The sequence below is a fragment of the Rhinopithecus roxellana genome, chromosome 10 (genome assembly GCF_007565055.1).
Source record: "Rhinopithecus roxellana isolate Shanxi Qingling chromosome 10, ASM756505v1, whole genome shotgun sequence".
NCBI lineage: Eukaryota > Metazoa > Chordata > Mammalia > Primates > Cercopithecidae > Rhinopithecus > Rhinopithecus roxellana.
Window position 1 is genome coordinate 83,099,114 of NC_044558.1, and position 19,389 is coordinate 83,118,502.

General features: G+C 45.5%; 1 protein-coding gene across 6 annotated transcripts in view; it reads left to right on the forward strand.

The window, feature by feature from the left end:
* Window positions 1-1,732: 1,732 nt before the first annotated feature.
* The window catches only part of ZCCHC8 (zinc finger CCHC-type containing 8), a 37,196-nt gene continuing 19,539 nt past the window's right edge, over window positions 1,733-19,389 (forward strand). For 2 of the 6 annotated variants that reach the window (XM_010368358.2, XM_010368360.2), the window contains exons 1-5: window positions 1,733-2,165; window positions 4,182-4,224; window positions 13,014-13,088; window positions 15,249-15,354; window positions 16,955-17,032. In XM_010368358.2, coding sequence (XP_010366660.1) covers window positions 1,967-2,165; window positions 4,182-4,224; window positions 13,014-13,088; window positions 15,249-15,354; window positions 16,955-17,032 — 501 coding nt within the window. In that variant the 5' untranslated portion in view covers window positions 1,733-1,966. The remainder of the gene's footprint in view (window positions 2,166-4,181; window positions 4,225-13,013; window positions 13,089-15,248; window positions 15,355-16,954; window positions 17,033-19,389) is intronic. The other 4 variants (XM_030939224.1, XM_030939221.1, XM_030939223.1 and 1 more) reach the window with 3 other exon arrangements.

The following is a 19,389-nucleotide window of genomic DNA, read 5'->3' on the forward strand; positions in this document are numbered from 1 at the left end:
TGAGCCATTGCGCCTGGCCTCATGCAGATTTTTCAGTGAAAGTAAACCTGGGAGGTGGAGGTTGCAGTGAGCCAAGATCGTGCCACTGCACTCCAGCCTGGGTGACAGAGTCAGACTCTGTCTCAATAAAATTTCAAAAAATTTAAATGGCCGGCACAGTGGCTTATTCCTGTAATCCCAGTATTTAGGGAGGCAGAGGCAGGAGGATAGCTTTAGCTCGGAAGTTCAAGACCTGCCTGGGCAATATAGGGAGATCCCGTTGTCCACAACAAAAAAATGTAAGATGTGTAAATGACTTCCCGATGTTGTGAATGGAGAGAGGCTTCCTTAAGGGCCTTTGAGTACTGACCTAGTAGTGTTCCAGCCTCATCTTGCTCCACTCTCTTTTCACTCAACATGGTGGTTCTTACACCTAAGACTCTTCCTTCCATCCTCCCATGTGCCCACCCCTAACTTTGCCCATCCTTAAAGTCTCACTTCCTCACTTCACTGACTCCCACAGACTAGGGTGTTTGTTAAATATTCATAACTTTCTGTGTTTTTCACCTTTTTTTCTTATTTATTTATTTTTTGAGACAGAGTCTCGCTCTGTCTCCCAGGCTGGAGTGCAGTGGCACGATTTCGGCTCACTGCAACCTCCGCCTCCCGGGCTCAAGCGATTCTCCTGCCTCAGCTTTCTGAGTAGCTGGGATTACAGGAGTGTGCCACTACGCCTGGCTAATTTTTGTATTTTTAGTAGAGACGTCGTGCTCGTCTTGAGCTTCTGACCTTGTGACCTGCCCGCCTCCCAAAGTGCTGGGATTACAGATGTGAGCCACCACGCCCAGCCCATATTTCTTTATGTGATGAATATCCATCAACATCCATCTCAACCCAAGAACATTGATAATTATGGGGTTTTTGTTGCTTTTTGTGGACTACAGCCTTTGTGAGAGGAGGAATTACTCTATTGTGGTTACTCTTGCATACTCAAGTCTTAGACAAGTGCCCATTGAAGGTGTAAATAAATAATGTGATTGAATGAACAAGTGATTGAACAGGAGAAACCACAGAAAGCCTCAACAGACTAAAATAGTCGAATCTAGCTAATCCTACATTAAAAACGAAGCAAACTCAATAAACTAACTTGTATCTACAACAGTCATCTCTGTAGCAAAGCTGGAGTTTCTTATTCTCTTTTATATTTTTATTCAGTTCCCTTTCGGCCTATGGAGTTCGTTATTCTCTGGTGTGGCATGCACACCAGAATCTGTGAGGAAGCTATGCGTCGTGCTCTGATTTTTCAGCCCTAGTTGCCTAACAGGAACATCTCATACTGGTTTTTGTTTTTCTTTTTCTTTTTGAGACAGAGTCTTGCTTTGTCGCCGAAGCTGGTGTGCAATGGCGCCATCTGGGCTCAATGCAGCCTCGACCTCTTGGATTCAAGGGACCCTCCCGCCTCAGCCTGCCGAGTACCTGAGACTACAATCGCCCAGCTAATTTTTATATTTTTTTGTAGTGTCTGGGTCTCGCTCTGTTGCCCAGGGTGGTCTCCAACTCCTGGGCTCACGTGATCCTCCCGCCTCGGCCTCCGGAATGGTTGGGATTACAGGCGTGAACCACCGCCCCCTGGCCCCATATTGCTTTAGCGCATTCTGACCTACTCCGGCTTTCTTCACGTTTCAAAAAGCACCAATCCCAGGATGCAATGCAGACAATGAGTGCCAGTCGCTTAGAAACCACACGTCCCAGCATGCCGTACTCGGGGCAATCGCTATCCCCGATAGGCCCCGCTGCATTCTGGGAGTTGTAGTCTCTAGCGACTGGCCCCGCTCCGTGTGCAGCTTTCGCGGCCTGCGTCTGGACAAAACCCTAGCGGGTGGCTCCGCGCGGCCAGAACTCTGGAGAGTGGTGGCGCATTCCAACCTTCGTCCCCCAGCCGTGTTGGTCGGCTCCGCCTCTTCTCGAATCTTTTCCACAGCCCAAAATGGCGGCGGAGGTGTATTTTGGCGATCTAGAGCTCTTCGAGCCGTTCGACCACCCAGAGGAGTCGATTCCGAAGCCCGTTCACACTCGCTTCAAGGACGAGGACGGCGACGAGGAGGACGAAAATGGGGTCGGCGACGCGGAGCTACGGGAGCGGCTTCGGCAGTGCGAGGAGACCATCGAGCAGCTCCGCGCCGAGAATATCCTTCCCGCTCGCTGGGCCCTGTCACCCGGGCGTGGGGCCGGGGCAGCGCCGAGCGAGGGTGACGGCGCGGGCGGAAATTCCAGGAGGGCCAGAATTCCAAGTGATTTCTGTCACCCTCCGGCGGGCCGAGAGTCTAGGGTTCGGGGCGCGCAGGCTGCCCCGGCGCCTCGGCGCAGACCTCTTCCCCTCAGGGAGGCCGTCTCCTGACCAGACCCACTCTTGCCTCCCACCCGGGTTTAGGGTTATTTTAGGTTGCTCACCTGACAGATTGTACACAGGCCCCTGCTTGCCCGCCTCTTTTTGAGGTGGTGATAAGGTTTCATATTTTGCAACCACGCTCAAGTTGTGCCATCATGTTATAGTTGTAGGTGATGAAATACCGGCTGCTTAGACACGGGATCAGTTTTTATACCGGGGCAAACGCTAGTGGTCCCAGAATGCAGAGTTGGGGACCTCAAGGAATCCGCGTGTGCTGAGATAATTGGTTAATTGCTTGATTAAAATTGGGGATTAATTTTAGAGTTCTTCCAGTCGGAGCTCGCTTCTGTGCTGAAGATGCTTTGCAGCACCTTGGGGAAAACGCGCCAAAGAAGTTTCTGTTAGACTTGAGTTACAAGATTGCAGATTTTTCTTGATTTACTAGTATTTTTTTACGTTCTTAAGAGTTTTATACGTAGATAGATAACTTTGGTTCGGGTAGTTTTCCTTTTAAAATTTGTAAGGAGAACTGAAAGTGACTGGTATGTTAGCTTTTTGGGGGGGACGGGGTGGGGGAATGGGGTCTCACTATGTCGCCCAGGCTGGAATGCAGTGGCGCGATCTCGGCTCACTGCAACCTCCGCCTCCCGGGTTCAAGCGATTCTCCTGCCTCAGCCTCCCAAATAGCTGGGATTACAGGCGCCCGCCACCGCGCCCAGCCAGGATATCAGCTTTTGAGGTTTTTGAAGCCCGATTTACTTTTTCAGAATGTCATCTTCCTCCACATTGTGAGGAAAACTTTCAAAATACAAAAATTGAAGCCGGGCACAGTGGCTCACACCTGTAATCCCAGCACTTTGGGAGGCCAAGGCGGGCGGATCACGAGGTCAGAAGTTCGAGACCAGCCTGGCCAGCAGGGTGAAACCTTGCCTCTACAAAGATACAAAAAATTAGCGGGGCGTGGTGGTGCGTGCCTGTAGTCCCAGCTACTCGGGAGGCTGAGGCAGGAGAATCGGTTGAACCTGGGAGCAAAGGTTGCAGTGAGCCGAGATCACACCATTGCACTCCAGCCTGGGCGACAGGGCAACACTCTGTCTCAAAAAAAACAAAAGTTGAAAGGATTCTACAGTGGATATCCATAGATTTATTCCAAATTCTGAAGTTGTTAACTGCTCGTTATTCTGCATTCTCTTTATCACATAGTGGTTGTTGAAAGGTTGTTCACAGGAACACTGATGTTTTAATAATGTTTTTGGTTCAGTTGGTTAGTCTGTTGAACTTTAGGATCGTGTCTTAGAATATACGTTCGAGGCCGGGCGCGGTGGCTCAAGCCTGTAATCCCAGCAGTTTGGGAGGCCGAGACGGGCGGATCACGAGGTCAGCAGATCGAGACCATCCTGGCTAACACGGTGAAACCCCGTCTCTACTAAAAAATACAAAAAAACTAGCCGGGCGAGATGGCGGGCGCCTATAGTCCCAGCTACTTGGGAGGCTGAGGCAGGAGAGTGGCCTGAACCCGGGAAGCGGAGCTTGTAGTCACTGCACTCCAGCCCGGCGACAGAGTGAGACTCCACCTCAAAAAAAAAAAAAAAAAAAGAATATACGTTCGAAAGGATAAAAACTGTATTTTAATTTTGGGTTTCAAAAGGCAACCCCTGCAACAAAATAGAAGCTCAATAAGTGTGTCATCCTCAAAATATCCGTGGGTCTTTTATCTTTATAATATTCTGATACCAAAAGTTAGAGAAGTAGTAGTTGAATTTTATGATCTGTCTTGTTAAATGAGGGCTTATCTTCCTTAACAAATAATAACATCAAGAACTTAAACGAAAATTGAACATTCTGACTCGACCAAGGTATGAGATTTTTGAAATTAATCCATAGTTGTCCCTTATTATTTATCCTGATACTAATATTTAATCACAATTTCTTTGTAAAAAGTGTATGGGATTTTTATATCATTTTTATTTGTTTAGCATACTCTGAAGAAGTCAAAGTAATAGTTCTTTATTTGTGGGGATAAGGTCCGAATTCTCGTAAGTGGATTAAAATTGTAAGCTCAGGCCGGGCGCGGTGGCTCAAGCCTGTAATCCCAGCACTTTGGGAGGCCGAGACGGGCGGATCACGAGGTCAGGAGATCGAGACCATCCTGGCTAACACGGTGAAACCCCGTCTCTACTAAAAATACAAAAATCTAGCCGGGCGAGGTGGCGGGCGTCTGTAGTCCCAGCTACTCGGGAGGCTGAGGCAGGAGAATGGCGTAAACCCGGGAGGCGGAGCTTGCAGTGAGCTGAGATCCGGCCACTGCACTCCAGCCCGGGCGACAGAGCGAGACTCCGCCTCAAAAAAAAAAAAATTGTAAGCTCAGTAATGGGTGAAAGTATTTATGAAACAAAATCCAGAAAATGTTTACTTAATGTTCAGAGTAGGCAAGTTGTTAACCTAGCTATTCCTATTTAACAAACATTTCTACAAAGTTAGAATTAAAATTACAATATTGGCTGGGTCTGGTGGCTCACGCCTGTAATTCCAGCACCTAAAAAAATATTATAGTATTGTGGCCCAGGTGCAGTGGCTCACGCCTGTAATCCCAGCACTTTGGGAGGCCGAGGTGGGTGGATCGCTTGAGGTCAGTTCGAGACCAGCCTGGGTAACGTGATGAAACCCTGTCTCTACTAAAAATACAAAAATAAGCTGGGCGTGGTGGTGGGTGCCTGAAATCCCAGCTATTTGGGAGGCTGAGGCAGGAGAATCACTTGAACCCGGGAGGTAGAAGTTGCAGTGAGCTGAGAGTGACAAGAGTGAAACTCTGTCTGAAAAAAAAAAAAAAAGATTACAGTATTACTCTAGCTGAAGATTTATTTACATAGTTAAAATGTGTTCATAAATAGAAACAATGCAAGAATCAGCATTTTAGAAGAAAAAGTAACGTGCCTTTGAAAAAGATACAGTGTGTAGATTTGCATTTAGGCATCTGATTTTATGTGGTTTTTTTTGTTTGTTTTTGTCTTGTTTTTGGGACGGAGTCTCGCTCTGTCGCCCAGGCTGGAGTGCAGTGGCCGGATCTCAGCTCACTGCAAGCTCCGCCTCCCGGGCTCATGCCATTCTCCTGCCTCAGCCTCCCGAGTAGCTGGGACTACAGGCGCCCCCACCACGCCCGGCTAATTTTTTTGTATTTTCAGTAGAGATGGAGTTTCACCGTGTTAGCCAGGATGGTCTTGATCTCCTGACCTCGTGATCCGCCCGCCTCGGCCTCCCAAAGTGCTGGGATTAGAGGTGTGAGCCACCACGCCTGGTCATGTTTTTGTTTTTGTTTGAGACAACATCTCACTGTATCACTCAGGCTGGGTGTACAGTGTTGCAATTATAGCTCTCTGAACCCTTGATCCTCCTGCCTCAGCCTCCCAGATAGCTAGGACTACAGGCAGACACCACCACACCCAGCTATTTTTTTTTTTTCTAATAGAGTCAGGGTCTTGCTTTGTTGCTCAAGCTCAAATTCCTGGCCTCAAGTGATCCTTCTGCCTAAGCCTCCCAAAGTGCTATAATTACAGGCATGAGCCGCCATGCCCAGCCTAGGCACCTAACTTTAACAAAGATATTAAATGCTGGTATCTCAAAATATAAATTTATTTAACGGTCATTAAATCTAAAGTATTTGTTAAAGTACAGATTATGAGAAATGGTATTTTCAAGCTTTCGGAATTTAGAGGTGCCATGATATAATTTCACATGCACTTTGTTATTTATTTTTAATTTTTTTGAGACAGAGTCTCACTCTGTTCCCCAGGCTGGAGTGCGGTGGTACTATCTCAGCTCACAGCAACCTCCACCTCCTGGGTTCAAGCAATTCTCCTGCCTCAGCCTCCCAAGTAGCTGGGATTACAGGTGCCCACCACCACACTAGGCTAATTTTTATATTTGTAGTAGAGATGGGGTTTCACCATGTTGGCCAGGCTGGTCTCGAATTCCTGGCCTCAAGTGATCTGCCCGTGTCAGCCTCCCAAAGTGCTGAGATTATAGGTGTGAGCCACTGTACCCAGCCTCACATGTACTTTTTAGTCCCTGGCACCAGTTGGAATAACTGGCTGCAGTGGTGACTACAAGTTTAAATTTTAGAATTTAGAAATATTTCAGATTTTTTTTTTTTTTTTTTTTTTTGAGACAGAGTCTCGCTCTGTCATCTAGGCTGGAGTGCAGTGGCGTGATCTTGGCTCATTGCAACCTCCGCCTCCTGGGTTCAAGCAATTCTCCTTTCTCCTGCCTCAGCCTCCTGAGTAACCGGGACTACAGGCGCCCGCCACCACGCCCGGCTAATTTTTTTGTATTTTTAGTAGAGATGGGGTTTCATCGTGTTGGCCAGGATGGTCTTGATCTCCTGACCTCATGATCTGCCCACCTCGGCCTCCCGAAATGCTGGGATTACAGGTGTGAGCCACCCGCCCGGCCAGTATTTCAAATTAACTTCCTCATATCTCATCATCCTTTCTCTATGTGAGCTCACTGTGTGTGTTTAACTCATTTTTGGCTGGGCACAGTGGTTCACACCTGTAATCTCAGCACGTTGGGAGCATTGCTTGAGACCAGAAGTGGGAGACCAGTCTGGACAACATGGTGAGACCCTATCTCTACAAAAAATTTTTAAAAATTAGCTGGATGTGGTGGCATGTGCCTGTAGTCTCAGCTACTTGGGAGGCTTAAAAAAAACAAACTGATTTTTGATTAGGTTTTAAGTATATTAAATATAACTAGAATTCTTCATAAAAGTCGTAATTTTTATATAAGATATTTTATTTAGATAAGCATACATTTTCTTTTTTTTTTTTTTTTTTTTTTTGAGACAGAGTCTCACTCTGTTGCCCAGGCTGGAGTGCAGTGGCCGGATCTCAGCTCACTGCAAGCTCCGCCTCCCGGGTTCACACCATTCTCCTGCCTCAGCCTCCCGAGTAGCTGGGACTACAGGCACCCGCCACTGCGCCCGGCTAGTTTTTTTGTATTTTTTAGTAGAGACGGGGTTTCACCATGTTAGCCAGGATGGTCTCGATCTCCTGACCTCGTGATCCGCCCGTCTCGGCCTCCCAAAGTGCTGGGATTACAGGCTTGAGCCACTGCGCCCGGCCGATAAGCATACATTTTCTAATGGAGTCAATCATTTAAACATTTAATATTTATCTTAAATTGGGTGATTTTTATCTGAGTTCAAATGATTAGCGCATCATATATAGGTTTTGCCAGTTTATAAGCACAAAGGATTAGCATCATGAAAAAGAAATAAATTCGTATTTTCTTAGAATTAGTGCCCTCCATATTGTCAGGCTGATAAAGTGTTGTACAGAAAACCAAGGAAAAAGGACAAATGAAATTATTTAGATAAAATTTGTACTCTCATGTCTCTTGATTTAGTCCTTACTTTTGAAACTGTTATAATCAAAAGTTTCTCCTGGTTTTTTGTTGTTTTTTTTTTTGTTTTGTTTTTGTTTTTTTCGAGACAATTTCTCACTCTATCGTCTAGGCTGGAGTGTAGTCACGCAGTTACTGCTTACTGCAGCCTCATCCTCCCAGGTTCAAGTGATCCTCTCATCTCAGCCTTCTGAGTAGCTGGGACCACAGGAACATGCCACCACACCTGGCTGACTTTTGTATTTAGCTTAGAGATGGGGTTTTGCCAAATTGCCAGACTGGTTTCAAACTCCTAGGCTCAAGTGATCCTCCTGCCTCGGCCTCCCAAGGTCCTGGGGTTACACTGGGCTTAGTCTGTTTCTCCTCTTTTTTTTTCTTTTTTTTTTTTTTTGAGATGGAGTCTCATTCTGTCACCCAGGCTGTAGTGCAGTTGTGCGATCTCGACTCACTGCAACCTCTGCCTCCCAGGTTCAAGTGATTTTCCTGCCTCCGCCTCCTGAGTAGCTGGGATTACAGGTGCACACCACCATGCCCAGCTAGTTTTTTTATTTTTAGTATAGACAGTTTTTCACCATGTTGGTCAGGCTGGTCTCAAACTCCTGACCTCATGATCCACTCACCTCGGCCTCCCAAAGTGCTGGGATTACAGGCATGAGCCATCGTGCCCAGCCCTCTCCTCTTTATTTAGTCAATAAACATTTTGTTGGGTTTTGTTTCTTTGTTTGTTTTACTTTCTGTTTGTTTTTGAGACAGAGCCAGAGTGTCACTCTGTTGCCCAAGCGTGAGTGCTGCGGCATGATCTTGACTCACTGCAGCCTTTGACTTCTGGGTTCAAGCCATTCTTTCACCTATGCCTCGCAAGTAGCTGGGGCTACAGGTGTGTGCCACCACACCCGGATAATTTTTGTTTTCTGATACAGACAGGATTTTACCATGTTGGCCAGGCTGGTCTCCAACTTCTGACCTCAGGTGATCTGCCATCCTCAGCCTCCCAAGGTGCTAGGATTACAGGCATGAGCCACTTCGCCCGGCTTTCTTTTACTTTTATTGTGAAAATATGCAAGAAATGAAAAGAACAGTATGGTTAACACCCATATTTTCCTCGCTTAATTTAACATTTAATATTTTTGCCATATTGCCTTCTAATCGCATACACATTTCAGCCCAAATATTTCAATGTGTATTTTTAAAAATAGAGACTTTTTCATGCATAACCACCACTCAATTATCAACACCTAATAACTGGCATGACTTCCTTAATCATGTCCCCTACCAACTCCATATTCAAATTTCTCCAACTGTGAGTATATTTATAGCTGGTTTATCAAACTGGACTCAATTTAGGAACCATGCGGCTGCATGTGACTTTTAAAAACATCCCTGGCCGGGCGCGGTGGCTCAAGCCTGTAATCCCAGCAGTTTGGGAGGCCAAGATGGGCGGATCACAAGGTCAGGAGATCGAGACCATCCTACTAAAAAATACAAAAACAAAAACTAGCTGGGCGAGGTGGCGGGTGCCTGTAGTCCCAGCTACTCGGGAGGCTGAGGCAGGAGAATGGCGTAAACCCGGGAGGCGGAGCTTGCAATGAGCTGAGATCAGGCCACTGCACTCCAGCCCGGGCGAGAGAGCAAGACTCCGTCTCAAAAAAAAAAAAAAAAAACCATCCCTGGTTGGCCAGGCGTCTTGCTCTGTCACCCAGGCTGGAGTGCAGTGGCGTGATCTCGGATCACCGCAACCTCCGCCTCCCCTGTTTAAGCAATTCTCCTGCCTCAGCCTCCTGGGTAACTGGGACTACAGGTGCATGCTACCACGCCCGGCTAATTTTTTGTATTTTTAGTAGAGATGGGGTTTCACCGTATTAGCCAGGATGGTCTCCATGTCCTGACCTTGTGATCCGCCTGCCTCGGCCTCCCAAAGTACTGGGATTACAGTCGTGAGCCACTGTGCCTGGCCCTGTTTTTTTTTTTGTTTTGTTATGTTTCATTTTGAGACAGAGTCTTGCTCTGTCTCCCAGGTTGGAGTGCAGTGACACAATCTTGGCTCACTGCAACCTCCACCTCCTGGGTTTAAGCAATTCTCTGCCTCAGCCTCCTGAGTAACTGAGTTTACAGGCATGTGCCACCATGCATGGCTTATTTTTGTATATATATATTTTTCTTAGTAGAGACAGGGTTTCACCATGTTGGCCAGGCTGGTCTCGAACTCCTGACCTCGTGATCTGCCCTCCTCTGCCTCCCAAAGTGCTGGGATTGCAGGCGTGAACCACTGCACCCAGCCTCTTATTTTATTTCTTTACTTGATATGGACAATTCCAAATAGAGACATTTATTTCACATGCTGTACAGGTAAAGGAATATGAGGCAGGTGAGAAGAGGAAGAATCAGACATTCATCTGGCCCCAGGTTACCCATGGGATATATTACAGGTTTTTAGGCTGCATTCTAGTTCTATTTTTTGTAGTATTTGAAAGTCAAATCCAGGAATAGTATACTTTTTTTATATCTCTTCTTTAGAATCTTGGATTTGAGATATTTAGTACAATATGCTTTGCCCTCCAAGAGTCTATCTATTTATAAAGTGTTCTTTCGTATATACTTCCAAGCCACATTCATTTAGATTCCTTTAGAAATACACCAGGCAAAGGTCAGGCATGATGGCTCACGCCTGTAATCACAGCACTTTAGGAGGCTGAGGCGGGCGGATCACTAGGTCAGGAGATCGAGACCATCCTGGCTAACACAGTGAAACCCCCGCCTGTACTAAAAATACAAAAAATTTAGCCAAGCATTGTCACGGGTGCCTGTAGTCCCAGCTACTGGGGAAGCTGAGGCAAGAGAATAGCATGAACCCAGGAGGCAGAGCTTGCAGTGAGCCGAGATCGAGCCACTGCACTCCAGCCTGGGCGAGAGAGCGAGACTCTGTCTCAAAAATAAAGAAAGAAAGAAATATACCAGGCACGGTGGCTCACTCCTGTAGCCCAGGGTCTTTGGGAGGCCAAGGCCAGCAGATCACCTGAAGTCAGGAGTTTGAGACCAGCATGGCCAACACGATGAAACCCCATCTGTACTAAAAATACAAAAATTAGCCAGATGTGGTGCCACATGGCTATAATCCCAGCTACTAAGGAGGCTGAGACAGGAGAATTGCTGAACTTGGGATGTGGAGGTTGCAGTGAGCTGAGATCTCGCCACTACACTCCAGCCTGGGCAACAAAGTGAGATTCTGTCTTGCTGAGATCTCACCACTGCACTCCAGCCTGGGCAACAAAGCGAGATTCTGTCTCAAACAAAAAAAAGAAAAAAGAAGTATATTCTTGGCCAGGCATGATGGCTCACGCCTGTAATCACAGCACTTTGGGAGGCTGAGGCAGGCGGATCACTAGGTCAGGAGTTCGAGACCAGCCTGGCCAACATGGTGAAACCCTGTCTCTACTAAAAATACAAAAATTGGGCCAGGCGTGGTGGCTCACGCCTGTAATCCCAGCACTTTGGGAGGCTGAGACGGGCAGATCATGAGGTCAGGAGATTGAAACCATCTTGGCTAACACAGTGAAACCCCGTCTCCACTAAAAATACAAAAAAAATTAGCTGGGTGTGGTGGCAGGCACCTGTAGTCCCAGCTACTCAGGAGGCTGAGGCAGGAGAATGGTGTGAACCCGGGAGGCAGAGCTTGCAGTGAGCTGAGATTGCACCACTGCACTCTAGCCTGGGTGACAGAGTGAGACTCCATCTCAAAAATAAATAAATAAATAAAATAAGAATAAAAATACAAAATTAAGCTGGGTGTGGTGGTGCTCACCGATAATCCCAGCTACTTAGGAGGCTGAGGCAGAATTGCTTGAACCTGGGAGGCAGAGGCTGCAGTGAGCCGAGATCACCCCACTGCAATCCAGCCTGGGCAACAGAACAAGACTCTATCCCCCACCCAGAAAAAAAAAAGGAAATATATTCTTGTAACCTGCTTGTTTACTTGTTTACCTAGTCCTTCCTTCCCTCGCCCTAATTTGTAAGGAAGCTAACCATTAGACAGACTGTTTGGTTGAAAACTGAAAGATTCACTGCAGTTCTTAATTTGTTGTTAAACATTAAAAAAAAAAGTTAACTGATGCCTCTGTATAAAATTATTAAAGTAGATAGAATTGGTGGAAATGTATAATTTTCTTGCAAAAACTGCAATATGTGTAAAATACTATATGATCTTTGGTACTTAAGAATTTTAAGGCTGGTGAGATGGTTCACAGCTATAATCCCAGCACTTGGGGAGGCCGAGGCAGGTGGATCCCTTGAGCTCAGGAGTTCAAGACCAGCCTGGCCAACATGGCAAAACCCTGTCTCCATAAAACATACAAAAATTTGCTGGACATGGTGTTCTGCACCTGTGGTCCCAGCTACTTGGGAAGGTGAGGTGGGATTGCTTGATCCCGGGAGGCAGAAATTGCAAAGATCCAAGATCTCGCCACTGCACTCCAGCATGAGCAACAGAGTGAGAACCTGTCTCAAAAAAGAAAAAAAAAATGTATAAAAGTTATGCGTTTATAGGCCGGGCGCGGTGGCTCAAGCCTGTAATCCCAGCACTTTGGGAGGCCGAGACGGGCGGATCACGAGGTCAGGAGATCGAGACCATCCTGGCTAACACAGTGAAACCCCGTCTCTACTAAAAAAATACAAAAACTAGCCGGGCGAGGTGGCGGGCGCCTGTAGTCCCAGCTACTCGGGAGGCTGAGGCGGGAGAATGGCGCAAACCCGGGAGGCGGAGCTTGCAGTGAGCTGAGATCGGGCCACTGCACTCCAGTCCGGGCGACAGAGCGAGACTCCGCCTCAAAAAAAAAAAAAAAAAAAAAAAAAAAGTTATGCGTTTATATATATGTATGCAAGTTTTACTTAAATGTCTTCTGGGGCCGGGCGCGGTGGCTCAAGCCTGTAATCCCAGCACTTTGGGAGGCCGAGACGGGCGGATCACGAGGTCAGGAGATCGAGACCATCCTGGCTAACACGGTGAAACCCCGTCTCTACTAAAAATACAAAAAAAAAACCTAGCCGGGCGAGGTGGCGGGCGCCTGTAGTCCCAGCTACTCTGGAGGCTGAGGCAGGAGAATGGCGTAAAACCCGGGAGGCGGAGCTTGCAGTGAGCTGAGATCCGGCCACTGCACTCCAGCCCGGGTGACAGAGCAAGACTCCGTCTCAAAAAAAAAAAAAAAAAAAAAAAAAAATGTCTTCTAAGACTATGTTCTAACTTCTGTTTTAGTGGAATATTGGTGAACGATTCTAAGTTAGACGGACCTATATTACAGATTCTATTCATGAACAATGCTATTTCAAAGTAAGTAATTTTTTCCCTCTCCTAAATATAATACTGTGTTTATGGAACAACTTTCTCTATAAATATGCTGTTTTCATTTGTACTTATGTCATTTTTGTTATTTTACTTAAAATGACCCTGGAGTTAAAGCATAAGAAATCACGATTAACAGCAAGGACATTGGGGTCACAGTGACCTGAATATCTGGACTCTTACTTTCTATGTCTGTGAACCTGGGAAGGTCACAGATCTTTGCTACATCATCCATTACTTCACTGGAAAACAGGATAGTCATAGTAACTACCTGTGAGGTAGCTACATGAGCACCTCTAAGAGCTCAATAAATGGCTTCTAATAAAAATCATCACTATCATTGTAACAATAACAATGACATTCCCTATTTCTCTTTCTGAATCAGGTAACTGAGTTTTCCATGTTGGCCATCTTCAAAGCCTACTCACTTGATTATTTCTTTTAACAGCAAAACAAGACTTTTGCAAACCATCATCATCAGGGTTTCGGGTGACCCTGTGCGTTCCTGCATTGCTTGCTCAGAGTGTTCTAAAATGGTTTGCTCTGTCCCTTCTTCAGAGCATGGTCATAGACATTTCACATAGTTGCTTGCTCCCTCAAAAGTCACTTAGTCATATTGTTGTCTTCTTAATGCTGACCAAGGTCAAGAAGATAGAAGGAACAATGCCAGATCCATAACCTACTCTATCTCAGCAGAAGTGGAACCCAAGGCTCTGAGGTGGGGATGCTAAATACAGCAGCAGCAAGGTGCTGGGCACGACTGGGCTGTAGCACTATTGTCCCTCCCATGCCCAGGTTAGAATCAGTAACCCTCTAGCTCATGACAGTCTTTCTGCACCATTCACCTAGTGTTTAACCTGCAGAAATCTTTTTTTTCTTTTTTTTTTTTTTTTGAGACGGAGTTCTGGTCTTATTGCTCAGGCTTGAGTGCAGTGGCGCGATCTCAGCTCACCACAACCTCCGCCTCCCAGGTTGAAGTGATTATCCTGTCGCATTCTCCCAAGTAGCTGGGATTACAGGCATGCGCCACCACGCCTGGCTAATTTTGTATTTTTAGTAGAGATGGGGTTTCTCCATGTTGGTCAGGCTGGTCTCGAACTCCTGACCTCAGGTGGTCCATCCATCTCAGCCTCCCAAAGTGTTGGGCTGGGATTACAGGGGTGAGCCACCGCACCTGGCTTTTTTTTTTTTTTTTTTTTTTTGTGATGGAGTTTCCCTCTTTTTGCCCAGGTTAGCATGATCTTGGCTCACTGCAACCTCCACCCACTAGGTTCAAGCAATTCTGCCTCAGCCTCCCAAGTAGCTGGGATTACAAGCGCCTGTCACCAGGCCCGGCTAATTTTTGTATTTTTAATAGAGACAGGGTTTCACCATGTTGGCCAGGCTGGTCTCGAACTCCTGACCTCAAGTGATCCACCTGCAGAAATCTTAAAATGTCAGAGTTACAAGATACCTAAAAGATCATCAAGTCTGTGAAAAGGAAAGTGAGTCTGAGACATTATGGCTGCCCGATTACATTGTAAAAGACTTGGGCTCCTTTGACACCTCCTGAACTGAGCACTACAGAATGTATGATGAGCTTGGTTCTTGACCCGGAGGACTGGGGAAAGTAGACCTCAGTGTTTTTTCTTGCTTTGCATTTTGATTTTATCTTTTCCAGTTTCATATTTATATTGGTGTTTCCTTATGTATGTATAAAGAATTTCTGGGAGGAGGATGTGGAAGACCTGAATATATATTGACTATCTTTGTGTTGCAGAAATAGATGGCTTAGGAGACAGGGTAGGAAGGGAGCTTTTCGTTATGTAACCCTTTTACTTCTCTTCGATTTTGAACCATTTATTTGTAGTATCTATTTAAAAATAAAGTACACAGAATTTATAAATAAAATCCGTGTATTCTTTGCACAACTGATTGGCAGTTATGCCAATCACTGTGTTACTTTATCATAATTATTTTATTAACTTGGTAACAATATGTAATTTATCTTAAGGAATATGTTCCTGAGTATTACAGAGAGTCGGTGATTTGTTAAACTTCTGAAAAACCACAACATTCACATTTGACATCTTACAGTAATGCGTAAGACTTCAGTCTATTGAATGTTTTACTCTGTCTGGGTTCTGACCATTTTGTCCTCTTACACAGGCAATATCATCAAGAAATAGAGGAATTTGTATCAAATTTAGTAAAAAGATTTGAGGAACAGCAGAAAAATGATGTGGAAAAGACTGCCTTTAATCTTTTGCCCCAGGTATTTCAAATTTAAGAGACTTTAAGCATAGTAGGTTATGCGTTTCACTGTGAATTATTGGGCCACAAGGATCCTCTTGAATCAAAACCAAAATGATTAACACCATTCACCACCTCTCCTTCCACTGGCTTGCTTTTCTGAAGCTGACTGGTTTAGCCACACGGCGTTCTTTTAGATTGTGGCTCAGACTTTTTACATTGCCCAACTTGGACGTGTGGTTTTGGGCAGAAAATTAATTTTAGGCCAGAAAATAACCTAAGTTTCTGGGGTTTATAAAAGATGGATTCCTTTTATCTAAAACCAACCGGCTTGTGGGCTATCCTTTTTCCCACTACTTGTTTTTGGAAAATCAATTGTGTGCCCAAAGAAATCTGAGAAGTTTTACAATGTGAATATTAGATCATCCATTTATGTTTAAAAAAAAAAGAGAGAGTTATGATATCTGGGTCTTTTTTTTAAATTAAAAACTAAGGTAAGTAAAATTTCTCAAGGAATTTTAGCTGTTTATCCTCAGGCTTTGGAGAACAGAGTGTTCTGATTGATAGTGTTTTTTATCGCCTTTGGTTTTTATGTATTCTATACAATTTTTAAAGATTCAGCAAACTAAATACATTTAACAATAAAAACTGGCCGGATGTGGTGGCTCAAGCCTGTAATCCCAGCACTTTGGGAGGCTGAGACGGGCGGATCACGAGGTCAGGAGATCGAGACCATCCTGGCTAACACGGTGAAACCCCGTCTCTACTAAAAAAAATACAAAAACTAGCCGGGCGAGGTGGCGGGCGCCTGTAGTCCCAGCTACTTGGGAGGCTGAGGCAGGAGAATGGCATAAACCCGGGAGGCAGAGCTTGCAGTAAGCTGAGATCTGGCCACTGCACTCCAGCCTGGGTGACAGAGCGAGACTCCGTCTCAAAAACAAACAAACAAAAAAAAACAATAAAAACCATACTGAATATTATTTTTGATTCAAGGAAACTTTTGTAGTGGCTTGAGGTCTATAAGGGTTATATTATCAGTGTTGACCAGTAATGTAAAACTATGTATTTTTAATCTTTCTGGTTATGTGCCTTGCCAGTTTAAGTGTTGAAAGTGGCATAATTAATATTGGTTAAAAAAAAAAGTCATAGTGCATGCTAATGCTTCAGAAGAAGCTCTCCTTTTACATCTTCCATTCTCCCACATGGAATGTCGTCGTTCATAAACATTCTTAGCTTTATTTCTAAACTTACTAACTTCCATTTAAACTTGTTAAAGATTGGTTACCCGGGCTGGGCGCGGTGGCTCAAGCCTGTAATCCCAGCACTTTGGGAGGCCGAGACGGCCGGATCACTAGGTCAGGAGATCGAGACCATCCTGGCTAACGCGGTGAAACCCCGTCTCTACTAAAAAATACAAAAAACTAGCCGGGCTAGGTGGCGGGCGCCTGTAGTCCCAGCTACTCGGGAGGCTGAGGCAGGAGAATGGCGGGAACCCGGGAGGCGGAGCTTGCGGTGAGCCGAGATCGCGCCACTGCACTCCAGCCTGGGCGACAGAGCGAGACTCCGTTTCAAAAAAAAAAAGATTGGTTACCCATTGTAATGTGTGTTTTTCTTTGTATTAGCCATCCAGTATTGTGCTAGAGGAGGACCACAAAGTGGAAGAGTCCTGTGCCATTAAAAACAGCAAGGAAGCTTTCAGTGTAAGTTTGGACATTGAATTCTGCCGATAGGTGTTTCCTATCCTATGTCAATTGGGTGGCGTTTAAAAGATAAGGTAGTATAGTCGTATGTCTTCACTTGATAACAGCATCTTTTTGTGGTAAATAGCAGTTTGGACTTTAGCCTCTAAATATTACGGTTTGCTTTTTAATAATGATTGCGTTGTGACCTGGGGCACAGTAAACATACTTTGGAGAACTTTGTTTTTGTATTGACCAACCACTTTGTTTATTCAAGAACTTGGATGAAGATATAGAAAGCATGCTTGTTGAACTTATACATGGCTAAAGCTGAGAGAAATAGATAGCTAATATAACAGATGGCAAATTTGGAATTTAAAGTGTTGACAGTCTCAAATGGTGGGTGAAAAATAGAAGTTAACAGGGATGACCTACATTTAGGCTACAGCCTTTCAATACCTATGCAAAATTTGTTAGTGTTAATACAGTGTAGTAGTATGATTTTGCAGCTTATAATTTTTTTTCTTTCTTTTTTGAGACAGAGTCTCACCCTGTCACCCAGGCTGGAGTGCAATGTCACAATCTCGGCTCACTGTAACCTCTGCCTCCCAGGTTCAAGCAGTTCTCCTGCCTAAGCCTCTCGAGTAGCTGGGATTACAGGCGCTCAGATAATTTTTGTATTTTTGTAGGGACTGGGTTTCACATGTTGGTCAGGCTAGTCTCGAACTCCTGACCTTGTGATCCGCCCACCTTGGCCTCCCAAAGTGTTGAGATTACAGACGTGAGCCACTGTGTCCAGCACAGCATATAGTATTTTAAAAGGTAATGTAACAGTGGATTATATAATATTGAAGGAAAACTGGTTTTTGTGTTTATGTAGTATTATCCCATATTAGTATACCACAATTTTAGGCTGGGTGCAGTGGCTCACACCTGTAATCCCCAGTGTTCTGGGAGGCCAAGGTGGGAGGATTACTTGAGTCCAGACCAGCCTGGGCAACATAGCCAGAACTCATCTCTACAAAAAATTCTTAAGAAATTAGCCAAGTGTGGCTGGGCGAAGTGGCTCACACCTGTAATCCCAGGACTTTGGGAGGCTGAGGACGATGGATCACTTGAGGTCAGGAGTTCGAGACCAGCCTGGCTGTCATGGAGAAACCTTGTCTCTACTGAAAATACAAAAATTAGCCAGATGTGGTGGCACACACCTGTAGTCCCAGCTATTCGGGAGGCTGAGTCATGAAAATTGCTTTGAACCCAAGAGACTGAGGCTGCAGTGAGCCAGGATTCGCCACTGCACTCCAGCCTGGATGACAGAGTGAAACTCAGTCTCAAAAAAAAAAAAAAAAAAATTAGCCAAGTGTGGTGGCATGGACCTGTAGTCCCAGCTACTCAGGAGGCTCAAGTGGGAGGATTGCTTGAGATCAAGGCTGCAGTAAGCCATGATTGTGCCACTGCACTCCAGTCTAGGTGACAGAGCAAGACCCTGTCTCAGAAAACAAAATATATATATATATATGTATGTATATAAAAGAAAGAGATACAGGCCTACTGGGATGACGAAGAGCCCACAAACTTTATTGAAAGGATAATTTACAAAGGATATCCCATCTCTACAAATAGGATAAAGGCTGTTGTTTGTAAAAGAGTAAAAGTTACTTTAAATCACCCTTTAAAGTGCCAAGTGGCAGAATTAAGACCAGTGATTGAATTGACCACGAGAAGGTACATTTCAACTCAGCGCCTAGAAAGTTCAGATTTCTGGCCGGGCGCGGTGGCTCAAGCCTGTAATCCCAGCACTTTGGGAGGCCGAGACGGGCGGATCACAAGGTCAGGAGATCGAGACCATCCTGGCTAACCCGGTGAAACCCCGTCTCTACTAAAAAATACAAAAAAACTAGCCAGGCGAGGTGGCGGGCGCCTGTAGTCCCAGCTACTCGGGAGGCTGAGGCAGGAGAATGGCGTGAACCCGGGAGGCGGAGCTTGCAGTGAGCCAGGATCCGGCCACTACACTCCAGCCTGGGTGACAGAGCGAGACTCCGTCTCAAAAAAAAAAAAAAAAAAAAAAAAAGAAAGTTCAGATTTCTGTCAGAGATGTGAAAAATGATATGACCTGGCATTCAAAAGAAAACAGAAGGCCGGGCGCAGTGGCTCAAGCCTGTAATCCCAGCACTTTGGGAGGCCGAGACGGGCGGATCACGAGGTCAGGCGATCGAGACCATCCTGGCTAACCCGGTGAAACCCCGTCTCTACTAAAAAATACAAAATCTAGCCGGGCGAGGTGGCGGGCGCCTGTAGTCCCAGCTACTCGGGAGGCTGAGGCAGGAGAATGGCGTGAACCCAGGAGGCGGAGCTTGCAGTGAGCTGAGATCCAGCCA